Below are 12,061 nucleotides of genomic sequence, written 5' to 3' on the forward strand. Positions count from 1 at the left end.
CTGGGAGAGTGAAAATTAATTGTCTCGATTTGGTGACATGGGGCTTAGCAAAACTGACTCCATGTTGGGCCTGTTGTCTTGTTTTTAGCAGAAGAGACCACCTGGTCCTCGTTTCCATCCTCCGTCCATCCTGGCATCCTTCCACACTGCCCTCTGGTCCTTGGTGGTTCAGCCACACTGACGGCCTACTCATCCCCGGGCCTGTCTAGTCCTCAGTTGTTGGTCCAAGAGACACAGGTATTTTTAGAAGCTCTCTGGGGGATTCCAATGTGCAGAGAAGTTTGGGAACCATTGGCCTACATGAAGATGCTCAAAATACATATATACTGAATACGCTGACGAAGTTCATGTCTGTCTGCTACTCATGAGGAATTGCTTAAATTGAATAAATGATTTAGCTCTCTGCCTACACTTAAAAACATTTTTTTAAAAAAAAAATATTTATTTATTTGGCTGTCCCGGGTCTTAGATGTGGCACACAGGATCTAGTTCCCTGACTAGGGATCGAACCCAGGGCCCCTGCCTTGGGAGCGTGGAGTCTTAACCACTGGACCACCAGGGCAGTCCCTAAAAACATTTGGTTTTTCATCTGTGTTTACAACAGTGCTTTGCAGGCAGATATAAGAAATGATAAACTCATGTGCCTGGAAGTGATTAATTCATTCAGTCCTTGAATGTTAGAGCTGGAAAGACCCTAAGAAATCTACTCTAACCCTCTCGTTTTGCAGAGAAGGAAACTGAGGCTCAGAGAGATGAAGTGACCTGTTCTAGGTCACACAGGAAACCAGTGGCAGCGCCAGGGCTAGAATGCTTAATTATCAAGCCAGTACTCTGTCACCCCAATACTACGGACTGTATTTTTCTCTAGCTCGTGTGTCAAAACCAACATTTAAGTAACTGATTTGTCTTTTTTTTTTTTTTTTATCAGTCAACATTTTCTGCTGGCCTGGAAAAAACAATGGGCTGGAAGTGACCTGGGTTCCAAACCTTGGTTTTATTATCTATTTCTGTGACTCTGGGCAAGTCACTTCACTTTATACACCTCCGTTTTCTTGTCTTTAATAGAGAAATGATAGTATCATTATAGCATTTTAGAATTGGAAGGAAGCTTAGATATCAACTATTCCAAACTTTTCATTGTATAGATGCAGCCTAGAGAAGATCTGGCACATTTCCAAGGTCACCCAGCAAGTTAGTTATTAGGACCGGAACCCACTCTCCTTCCACTATGCCTCACCTGTCTCTAGTCCTATCTGAAAGAGAAAACGAAGGTGATTGTGCTTTGATGAGTTAAACGGTGATATAAACGAAGGGTGCTATTGTCCTTCCTAATAATCACGATAACCTAATTTCTCTACTATTTAGAAAAGCAAGGCTTAAGTTCGGCCCTTAGGGCTACGTGGGACCAAAGGTGTGGTAGACACAAGCAAATCCCCAGCCTGTTTCTCAGAAGTCACTTTCTTCCAAGCAGCCATCTTATCAGCCCTTCAAGAGAGGAGCGAACGTAGCTTGTTGTCAGTTATTAGAACTATTACCATTACAATTATATGGCAGGTTGTGGTTATGTTTCTGATACTCAAAGAACATTGAGAATGACTATGTGGGGATCTCAGTCAACCAACGGCAGGGCTTCCAACCAACGCACCTTTTGCCTTTTTACCTGGACACACCTTGCAGCACTTTCCATCTATTTTTTGAGGATACTTGCAGGGGTATCGACTGGGGCAGTGGATTTTCTTGCACTCTTGCTTGGTGACATTACAGGTGCACAGCACACACTCCACAATGCCAAATGCCCGGAGGTTTGGGTGCCAGGACTCGCCGTGGGAATAGGTCTTTCCATTGGAAACACACACTGGAAGAGAACACAGGACTGGAAATTAAAGGCTAGGGAGCTGAAATGGGCCCCGGTGCTCAGAGCCCAAGCCCTGAACCCCTTAAGACATCAAGCATCCTTTGTTCTTGTTGTGCCCGTGGAGATGTGTTTACAGAGCAGCCTCTGTAACCGAAAAACAGCTTGTGCCTTGCTCTCCTGTCAGCAACTATTCAGGATCTTCAGCAGAGGCCTCTGGATGCCCACAAGGGCCTGACACATAGTAGGCCATCCAATAGTATGTTTTAAATGGAGGAATGAATGGATGCATGAAAGCAGAGTTCTAGCTGTCCAGGGTGTCTGATAAGGAACATCTGCTAGAATGTAGTGTTCAGACCTGTAGTTCCATAGAGGATTGGGATGGCCCAAGTGGATGTGCTTCTAGGCATGAAAATCTCCCAGGAAGGTTTGCTGTCCAGGGAGACTAGTTGCAAAAACTACTGGTCTTCTCAAAGGGCCAAGTTTTTTCCAGATTCTGAAGCAAATCCATTCAGAATGTCAAATGCTATGAGAATCTGATCTGCTAACACAGATGGGTACGGAGCTCAGTGGTGCTGGCTTACTCTCTGGAGCGGGAAGGAAGGTGCTGAGACAAGACTGAGAAGGAAAGGACCCACCCCTCCCGGGTAAGTGGTGAAAGGTAGCCTTTTACGCCTCTAATCTTCTGGCAATGTCCTGTATCCTCATAGTAGCTGCAGAGATTTGGCTACAGCGAATCACTGACTGCTCTAGAGATACCCTTTGGTGGTCTCACATTTGCTGGGTGGAAGAGAAGTCACCGGCTCCATGTTTTCTGGGGGAGAGGTGCGGTTTGCAAGAGCAAGCATCCGGGCTGCAGGCTGAGGGGCCTATGAAGGGAAGGAGTCACAGGAACATCCTTCAGTGCAAACCAACCAAAACCTATCCGGCTTTGACTGTGAGGCACGGAGCTAAGCTCCAGTATAAGACCTGCACAGAGCCGCAAATAGGGAGGTCTGAGAATGAGTTCTCTCTTTTTTGAAAGTGCTGAGACATTCTGGAGATTTCCAGCCATGACGGGGACTGGGTGTGTTTCTCATTATTCCCATCACCTCATCATGCCCAGGGAGACCTGTCGGTATCCCAATCAACAACATCTCTAGGGTGGGTTGTATCACTTAAGGCGGGGCGAGGGTGGGAGAAGTAGCTCCACTTGGGGCGTTTCTTAGGAACTGACTGATTTGGCTGCAAGACAATGGCCTCAGAAGGATGAATCATTGGGCTATTTCTCTCATCAAATCCACTGGGTCACATTAGGAAATATGGACGATGTCGGCTGCCTTTTCCTGTCCTCTGCAAGAGCTGCTAGAGTACTAGACACTCTAACAGGTCAATCCATGTAAAGATTTCCAAGAACCTAAGCCAGAGAAGCTCCTAATCGTACAGTGAGATAGAATAGGGGCTTGAAATCTAAACTGTTGATGGAATCACAGGACAAGATGGACCAGATGTGTTGTTCTCTCTCCCGCCAACCCCTCTTCTCTCTCCTCCCCAGACAGTGACACACCCTTCTAGACAACGAGATCGTGTGGGTGCAGACTCTGCTTCAAGAAAGTTTAGGCTGGACTCAAGAATGGTGGGGTCCTACTGCTTCTCCTCTTGAACTCTAGCAAGGGACAAAGTAGATGTATCACAGAAGAACACATTGTTAGCAGGAGGGCTAAGGAGCGGGGCAGGCAGGACCCCCAGGGTTATATAGCCAGGTCCCCTGTCCCCTAAACATTTGGACTAAGGGAATAATCCAGACTGGGTAAGAGCCTACACTCTGAAGTGCAATAGGGTGAGATCAGCTCTCTAGGGGGAAACACAGCCTTCTCCCCACCAACAAATTCTCAAGATGATTTCGATCATCCAGCTGGGGTGCTGGGATTCGGAGACAGGGACAAGTGACTCTCCAATGAACTATAATAGAGAAAGGTCAGGAGAGAACAGCTGCATTCAAATCAGTGGGGTCAATGAATAAATGTAAACCAGCTGGGGCTTTTGTAGGACATGGAGAAATCAAGGGATGAGCCTCTGCCCTGAAAATGAAGAGGCCTGTGGAAATTATGGGATTTAGGATTTTCAAAGACCATTTCCCCACACGTTTTTTAAGGCTTTAAAATACTTTCAGAGCAAATGGAATCTATTGAAGGCAATTTAGGATTGAAAATCAAACTGCATCCTTACCTAACTCCTCCTCCTCATTTCATAAATTCATATCAGAATGCCTTGGAATTTAAAAATAATAAATTTCAAATCAAACCCAGATCAATAGTAAATATTTCCAATTCTTCTAATACCTCACCATTTTTTATTAAGAGTTTTATTTTGAATGTTCTTTTTTTAAGCCTGTTAGTTTCAAAAGCAATTTAATTTTTTTATCTGTAATCTGAAATTTACATCTAACTAGTAACAGATGTGATCAACTGGCTTTGGCCTGACCAGCTTTGTTGAGATTTATAGTAGGAGTTCTTTGTAACGGATTGTTTTTCACCCATGTTATTCAATCATTTGGTTTAATAATTTATTACTTTTAACCCATTCAGAGAACTGCCTTTGATTTGTTTTTCCTTTAAAGGAAACAAAACATGTTTGTGGTTTCATAAAAAGGAACCAGCTGAGCTTTTGCTCTGAAGAGCTGGTTGACAGGATGCCTAAAGGAGTAAGAAGCAGTCAATTGTTTGATCGAATTTCTCCTCCCCCCACCACCCCCGACCCCCGCTACTGGCCGGGAGGCGGCGGGGGTGGGGTGCACGCAGTGGCTGGAGAGCTCTGTGCAGGAAGGAACAGGCGGTGGACGTGCTTGGCCGAGTGGGTGCTCAGCCAGGAGGTTTCTGGATTTCTCACTGGATTACTCACTTCTAAGCATAATCTCCTCCTATGAATTAGAATCTCTGAGTGGGAAGCCTGGAATAAGTGCCTTTAACAAGAGCGCCAGGAGAAGCTGGGGCAATGAGGGGTGAGAATTACTATCTCTACGGTTCAGATGAGAGCTTTAGAGGCGTTTAAAGCCAACTACCTCTGAATATTGGGTGTCCTGCTGGAAAACAAACCGCCTTTCGTTCTGTTAAAGCCCCAGCAAACTTTCCCAAATGACCTTCAACCCCCAGAGGCAACGGAGAAAATGCTGGAGGGGGCATCAGGTCCACGGCTTTCTCACCTTTGGTCCTTAATAAGGACAGATACTCCTGAAATATAAACTATGGTCTTTGGACTGTATTTAGGAAAGTCCTAACAGTCCTCTGGAGTCACTTGTCCACACTCGCTTGGTAGACCGGATGGTGAGTGATCCACATGGGAATGTCTGATATGTATGGGAGAAAGGGTCCTTTCCCAGCTCTCCAAAGACCAGGGCTGCTGAAGCCCCGACAGGGTGCAGTACCAAAGAAGCACATCCCTTACCCTGGCCATGCTTGTGTTTGTTATTGATGACGATCTGCACGATGGTTCCTGACGCTTGCTGCGAATCCATGAGCGCTCCCCGGTGACTTCTGGCTCCGGGAAAGCGGGGCAGACCTCCAGCCTGTCGGCTTGCTGGGGGATCATAGTGCGAGCGGTGGTAAGAATGTCTCTGTGAAATGACAAAGGACAAATTCAGCCCCCCCCCGAATCTACCAATGAGAAGACTGAGATGGACTTAGCTACCTCAGAAGCTGTTTGACCGTTTTTAGTGACGAGCTCTGATCTTAACTGCGTGTCCACCAAAACCAACAGAGAGACTGGGATGTGGCGGAAGAACAGCGCTGGCAGCATGCCGAGATTTCTCTCTCTTCTGGCAGGAGACTGGACTAGATTCACAGACAAGCTCCTGAGGGAGAAAAATAGCCCAAAAGGGTAAAGTATCTTTCCTGCTCCCAAGAATCTCACCTTCAGGTTTAGGAATTTACATAGTCACCTGCAAGGCAAGGCAGAGTGTGACAGAGGCCACAGAAGAAGGATAAAATGCTGTGCAAATTAGGACGAGACAGAGAGCTTCTAGTTGGGGAGGGTTTGTGACCTGGGCCATGAAGCATGAGTAGACTTTTTACAGGCAGACTTGGTGAAGAATATTCCAGGCAGAGATTTCCAAGTTGAGAAGGTGTAGCAGAGAACATAGAGTCCATAAAAGGGAAGAGCCGAAGGATAACATTCCAAAAGTGGGTTAGAGCCAGATCATGGAGGACTTGCAATGACAGGCTAAGAGGCGAGGACTTTATTTGGTAGGCAACAGAGGTGAGGGTGTAGAAGCCTTTCAGGGATTTATTTTTTTTAAGTATGTAAAAAAGTCAGAACTGTGTTTCAAAAGCATTGAGCCCTGACAATGTGTACGGTGAACTGGATAGGAGGAAGAGGTGGGAGGCGAGTCTGGTCTGGATAACAGATACTGAGACTCCAAACGCAGGCAACGGCATGAGGGCACAGAGCAGGGCACAGATACCCCAGACGTTTTATAGACAGAAGAATGGACTGTGCAGGATGGCACTAGAATGTCAGCTCCACAGAGGTGAGGACTTTTGTTGTGTTCACTGCTGTATCTCCAGTGCCTAGAACAGTGCCCAGCATCTAGAAGGTGCTCATCAAAGCCTTGTTGAATGGACGAAGGAAAGCTGCAGTCCCTCATGAAAGTTTAGAGTCTTGTAGTACAGACAACCCCATCATTGCTCTTTCAGCAAGGGTTCAAGACACACGATGAGCCCACTATTCTGCTACCCACCCCTCGCCCAGGAGATGAAGTAGAATGGGGTTACAGGAGGATGGAACGGATGAAGAATAGAACCTTAAGGCTTAAAGCCCAATAACACTGTGCGTTAGGGGTAAGGGAAGGGGGTGGTGGGTCCCACGAAAGAAGCTTTTGCAGCAATTACAAAGGAATATCCTTATATTCAGTGACAGAAATAGCAAGGAACACTGAGAAGGTAGTTATGGGATTCCCCTGACCCCACCATCCCCTAAAACATTTATTTTAGTTGTGTTCCATAGACACACATGTTGCAAACTTAGCTTTGGGGATTATTATTACTCTCCTGGTTAGGGGGTGGGGAGGCATGGGTGAGAGGAGGCGAGAGCGAACAGGAGCTGAAGTAAGAGAAAGAGAACATTATCCTATATCTAAGGAGAGCCCATGCTGGTGCGTTGCTATAAAAACTCACACAAATAAGAGTTTGCACCAATTTATTATCATGAGCACAGACAGGATTCTCAGTGCAAATATTTTTCATTCCCACAATGGCTCATATGTCTCTTTCTGCCACAGTCACTCACATTCCACAAAGGCCATTACAGATTGTTCTGTCCTTTCTGGAGTTTGGCAAAGTTTTGCCAAAGGAACACAGAGAGGGACAGTTTGGCTGGTGGGTGTCCTACTGATGCTGGAAGGAGGGGGTTCGATGGGGCTAGAACTTGAAGGGGAAGGTAGCTGACCCAGGATAAACTGCAAGTACAAGGAGTTCTCTGATTCATGAGGGTGAACACGAATTGAAAAGCTGTTCTTCGGTACCGGGGACTCTGATCCTGGACATATGATAAGGGGAGAAAAATGATTCAAGACGCACAAAAAAGGAACACAGGGCTTTTGATCAGAGGCCAACCCAGCCCTCCCCAAATCTCATCTAAGTCTTTTATTTTACAGACAGAGAAACTGAGGCCAAGAAGAAAAGGGGTTTTATTTGGGGTGAGAGTGATAGTTGAGCTTTTGGAGACGGCAGGAGAGTGGGAGAGCGGGAAAGGAGAGAGGAAGGGGACGACGTGGGAGAGATCACATATGCTTAAGCTCAGGGATCCCCAAACATTTGCTTAAAAGCTGCTCCAAAGAAAAATTGTCTCCCATATAGAAGTCTGCTACAGTGTTCACAATCACACACGCCACTGGTCGCCATCTCGGCTGCACACAGAATCACCTGGGGAGCCATAAAAACACTAATCCCACCCCCAGGGATTCCGATGGAATTGGTCTGGGGTAAGCCCTGGGCATCAGGATTTTTATATACTCCTCAGGGGACCCTAATTTGAAGCCAAGGTTGAGAATAACTGACATAAAGGATCTTCTGTTTCAGCCCCAGGGTTGGGGTGGTGGTGTGGGATTTTGATTTAGGAGTAATGGCTCTTTCAGAGTTGCTCCCCTGAACGGTCAGGGGCTGTTCTGACCTTGGAACTTATAGCGAAGGAGAAAAAGGCATTAACGCCTTGGAGTTGTAAGTGAAATTGGAGCTTATCTTTAAAACCAGCTGTGAATAGGCTGTTTGAGAGAGCAGGTCAAAACCAGTTAGGTAGAAGCGATCACATGTCTAGGCTTTGTTTTCTTCTGCTCAATATTTTGGTATTATTTGATTTACTGACTTGAAGGACTGACAAATATCTCGGGCTTCTGAGATGGCTGTTACACAGTTCTTTCCTGGTGTTGGAAAATCTCCGCCATTGAAGAAGTTACCCAGGAGTTTCTCTTTACTTGTTCTAAGGTCTAAGATATAAGGGTTTTAATGGCAGAAACAGGAAAACATGGAAGTTTAGAAATGGCCTCAGAAGTGCCTTCCTCGTTCTGATCCTATGCTACAGTTTTGCAAGATGTTACCATTGGGGGAAACTGGGTAAAGGGTACATGCCATCTCTCTGTGTTCTCTCTTACAATTGCAAGTGAATCTACATTTACTCACAAAATTAAAAGTTTAATTTAAAAAATGTCTTCAGAATTCATTCGAATCCACACAGCCATGAGCACATTACACCTTAGTCATGAGTAACCTAGGACTATCCCTGTCTGGGAGATACTTAGGCCAGTTTCCTATCCAGAGCATTGTTCTGAAAATGTGAATGAGACATGGATTTTTATGTGTTTCATATTGTTTCTATGCCAAATTCTTTCACTCTTCTAATGGTAAATCTCTGAGTAATCTATTGGGGGCAAAATCGGAGTTTGGCTGTTGTCCAAAACAAAAGTATGCTTGCTTTCATGTTTTGGCTTTCCACCCTGTGCCTATTTCTCTCTCCTCACATTCCTCCCCCCCACCCCACCCCCCACATACACTTCCCCCGATGGTACAGGGACCCAGTTCATATGAAGTTATGATCTGGAAATCAAACAGAAGCCATTTCAGGTTTTTACAAAGTAGTCATCATTAAACCACTGGTTCTCCTTTCTGTGCACTTCGTAAAACTTGGTTAAAATGATGGTTTTGAGCCCACTTGGCAAAATAAACCAATCAGCTGTGTTTCTGTTGACCCAAGGTTGTGATGGTTCCCTAGGAATAGGAACAGTCTACTAAAAGGGACACTCTACTGAATCAGAAATGTGTTTTTTTCTCCCATATGGAAAGTTGGGCCTGCAAATGCTTTTCAGAAGGGATTCTCCTACCTTCTAATAAGTTGGAAGAATTTCTCTCTGATTTGGGACAAAGTCCTATGCATTAACATTAAGGAGAAGCCCCCCCACCCCCTGCCTTTGCAACACACACACATACATTTCACTCTACCTTCCACGCCCATTCATTCAACACATATTTATTGGGTGCCAACTATGTGCCAGGTACATACTTTTCTGTTACTACAGATGCTATTTATTATTTAAATCATATCCCGCAATATCTATCCCTTGTAGAACAAAGGAAAATATTTATTTATAATAAAGTGGAACCATCTGGACATTTTGGCCTACCAGGCGCAAATGTTCATTTCTAAAGATAAGTCTTGAACTGCTTTGAAAATCTATAACTCTTTCAAGGCCCTGCCTTCTATATCTGACCTCTTTTGCTACGGGAAGTATCAGATTAAGTCCAGCCCTATGACCAGCAGTTTAGGAAGAACAACGAGGCTGAAAGACAATGATGGAGGTGGGGACAGCATGAGACAAAGTCAAGAAGAAAGACTAATTAATGGCATTACCAGCAAGACCACTGAGGGGCCATAGTGCTTAGTGTTGGGGGCTAAGGCACCCAGCTTAAGGTGACTGAGACCTAACTTTGGCTTAGAATGGCATCTGGTTGACAGCTACTAATTTAGCCACTCTCGACTTCCTACCATGATTAAAAAAGAAAAAATTGGGGCTGAGGAAATTCACAACACAGAACAGGGAGACTGACATCATCTCCCATCAGGATCTGGAAGGAATCTCACTTAGTATAAAGCAGATACACTGCTGGATGGAGAAAGTCTTTCCTCGGGGTCTATGTAACCCACAAACTGGGAAGCCCACGCTCTCTTGCAGGAGTGCTGCTTTTTTGAGATATCCAGAGTATTATTCTCCACTCCACTCACAAATCTTTCTCCATTCATTTGGAAACAAGAATGTCTAGAAAAGAATATGACTAGACAATAAAACAAATACAAATCCTTTCATCTCCTTGCCGAGGGTGTTGGCAAGCTGGGGGCATGCAGGTCAGAAGTGGCATATGTGATGGCCTTAGCCACACTGTAATGTTGGTATTGATCATTTTATTAGGTCCTGGATCAACACCTTCTTCCATACCCTCATGATTCTTGGGCCTGACCTATGATTCCATAGACTCTTGCCCTAATATCCAATGTTTGCTGAGAACTAATTTCCAAGGTTTTAAAAATCATTTAAATTTGATTTATTACAAAACTAATTCATGCTCATTGAAAAATATCAAATAATACATAAGATACAAAATTAAAAATCAAACGTTACCTTTCCTCCTGCCCACTTGCACCCCTCTGAGAGTATCACAATTAATATATGGGTATGTGACCTTCTAGATCTTTTCATATGCATTTACTCACAAGCACACACAATTTTTACATAAGGAAATGATAGTATAAATTGTATCCTGCACCTTGTTTTGTTTACATACTATATCTTGGCGATCCCTCCACTTTACTACATTTTGACGTACCACATTCTTTTTAACAAATATATGGTGTCTTATAGATTGGGTGTGTTTAACCAAGCCCCTATAGATAGCATTTAGGTTGTCTCCATTTGTCTTGCTTTTATGAAAATAATTCTACGTTGAATGCCCTGTATGCTTCTTTTGTATGAGGGTATGATGAATACCCATTTATTTGCAACGAATGCCTTGGTACGTTTTGTACTTTTTGTATACTCTTTTTATTGGATGAAAGATTCTTTAAATTCTATAGTGTTTTACCATTTTCAAAAGTTTCACACTCATGATTTCATACAATCCCATATGGACTCATATAAAGTCCCTTAATGTGATAGATCCTTTGAACTGGAACATCTTCTTTTTCTGATTTTTAGAGGTTTGAAGTGTTGCTCTACTTAGACATATATTTCTTGGAGGGATTCTCTTTTGTTAATTACTTCAAAATAAAAAGGAATAAGAGACGCTACTACTATACATAAAGAGATGCCCACTCATAAGGCTTATTCTGAGATTAGCACCAAGAAGAGAAATGAGAAGATGTTGCAGGTTGAGAAAGGGAATCTGGCTGCTACCTTTCCTTTCTTCCAGCTGTATGACTGAGAGCCTAAGGCTTAGGGGAGGTTTCTATGGACATGTCCAAGGTACCTGTGCCCAAAGGATGGGCTGACCTACCTTATGATCCCACAGAAGGTCCCCACTGTTGAGGCTGGGGGTGGTGACTTGCCTTCCTTACAGAAGACAAAGATTTGGCAAGTCATCCCGAAAGGGTACCAACTTCTAATCTAGATGAAGGGTGCCTAAGGGCTGGGCTATGACTTCTTCATGTTCATGTCCTGGCCCCAGTTACCAATTATACAATGCACTTAAATGGTTCCAGGTTGGTGATGATGGCATTCACACTTCTGAGGAAAGGGAAGAAAAATGGTGTTAGAGATGGACCCTTTTATGGCATTGCTGGGACAGTACCCATGGAGGGAGGGGAAGTCTGGCCTGATGCTGTGAAGTATTGAATTATTTGAGCTATTCACACTTACTGCTTCTCTGTTGGCAGGTTGCCTGACGATATCACCATCAGAGTGTTCCCACGACAATTCTCCATCCCCTGTTTATTAAAAAGAAATAAAGAATTATACATACATAGAAGGGGAAAACATTAACCTGTGACCCAGTTAACATTTTGGGTTCTATGATCCCAAGGTTCTTTACATATTTTAGCTGTTGTGGCTGTCCTTCAAACAGCAATGTTGAAAGATTTCTCCCTGGGTGTGCCTCATTTTTCAAGACAACTCCGAAGAAAGTTGCCACTTTCTAAAACAGACCATCCAGCAATATTACACAGAATTTGGAAAATAAAAGGGAAAATAATCAC

At 44.1% G+C, this 12,061-nt stretch overlaps 1 protein-coding gene across 4 annotated transcripts in view; it reads right to left on the minus strand.

The window, feature by feature from the left end:
* CHRDL1 (chordin like 1) overlaps positions 1–12,061 on the minus strand; it is a 115,816-nt gene that overhangs the window by 12,111 nt on the left and 91,644 nt on the right. For 2 of the 4 annotated variants that reach the window (XM_032620620.1, XM_032620619.1), the window contains exons 7-9: positions 11,727–11,794; positions 5,276–5,444; positions 1,646–1,855 (exon numbers count right to left, since the gene is read on the minus strand). In XM_032620620.1, the coding sequence (XP_032476511.1) occupies positions 1,646–1,855; positions 5,276–5,444; positions 11,727–11,794 (447 nt within the window). The remainder of the gene's footprint in view (positions 1–1,645; positions 1,856–5,275; positions 5,445–11,726; positions 11,795–12,061) is intronic. The other 2 variants (XM_032620622.1, XM_032620623.1) reach the window with 1 other exon arrangement.

The sequence above is a fragment of the Phocoena sinus genome, chromosome X (assembly GCF_008692025.1).
Source record: "Phocoena sinus isolate mPhoSin1 chromosome X, mPhoSin1.pri, whole genome shotgun sequence".
Lineage (NCBI taxonomy): Eukaryota > Metazoa > Chordata > Mammalia > Artiodactyla > Phocoenidae > Phocoena > Phocoena sinus.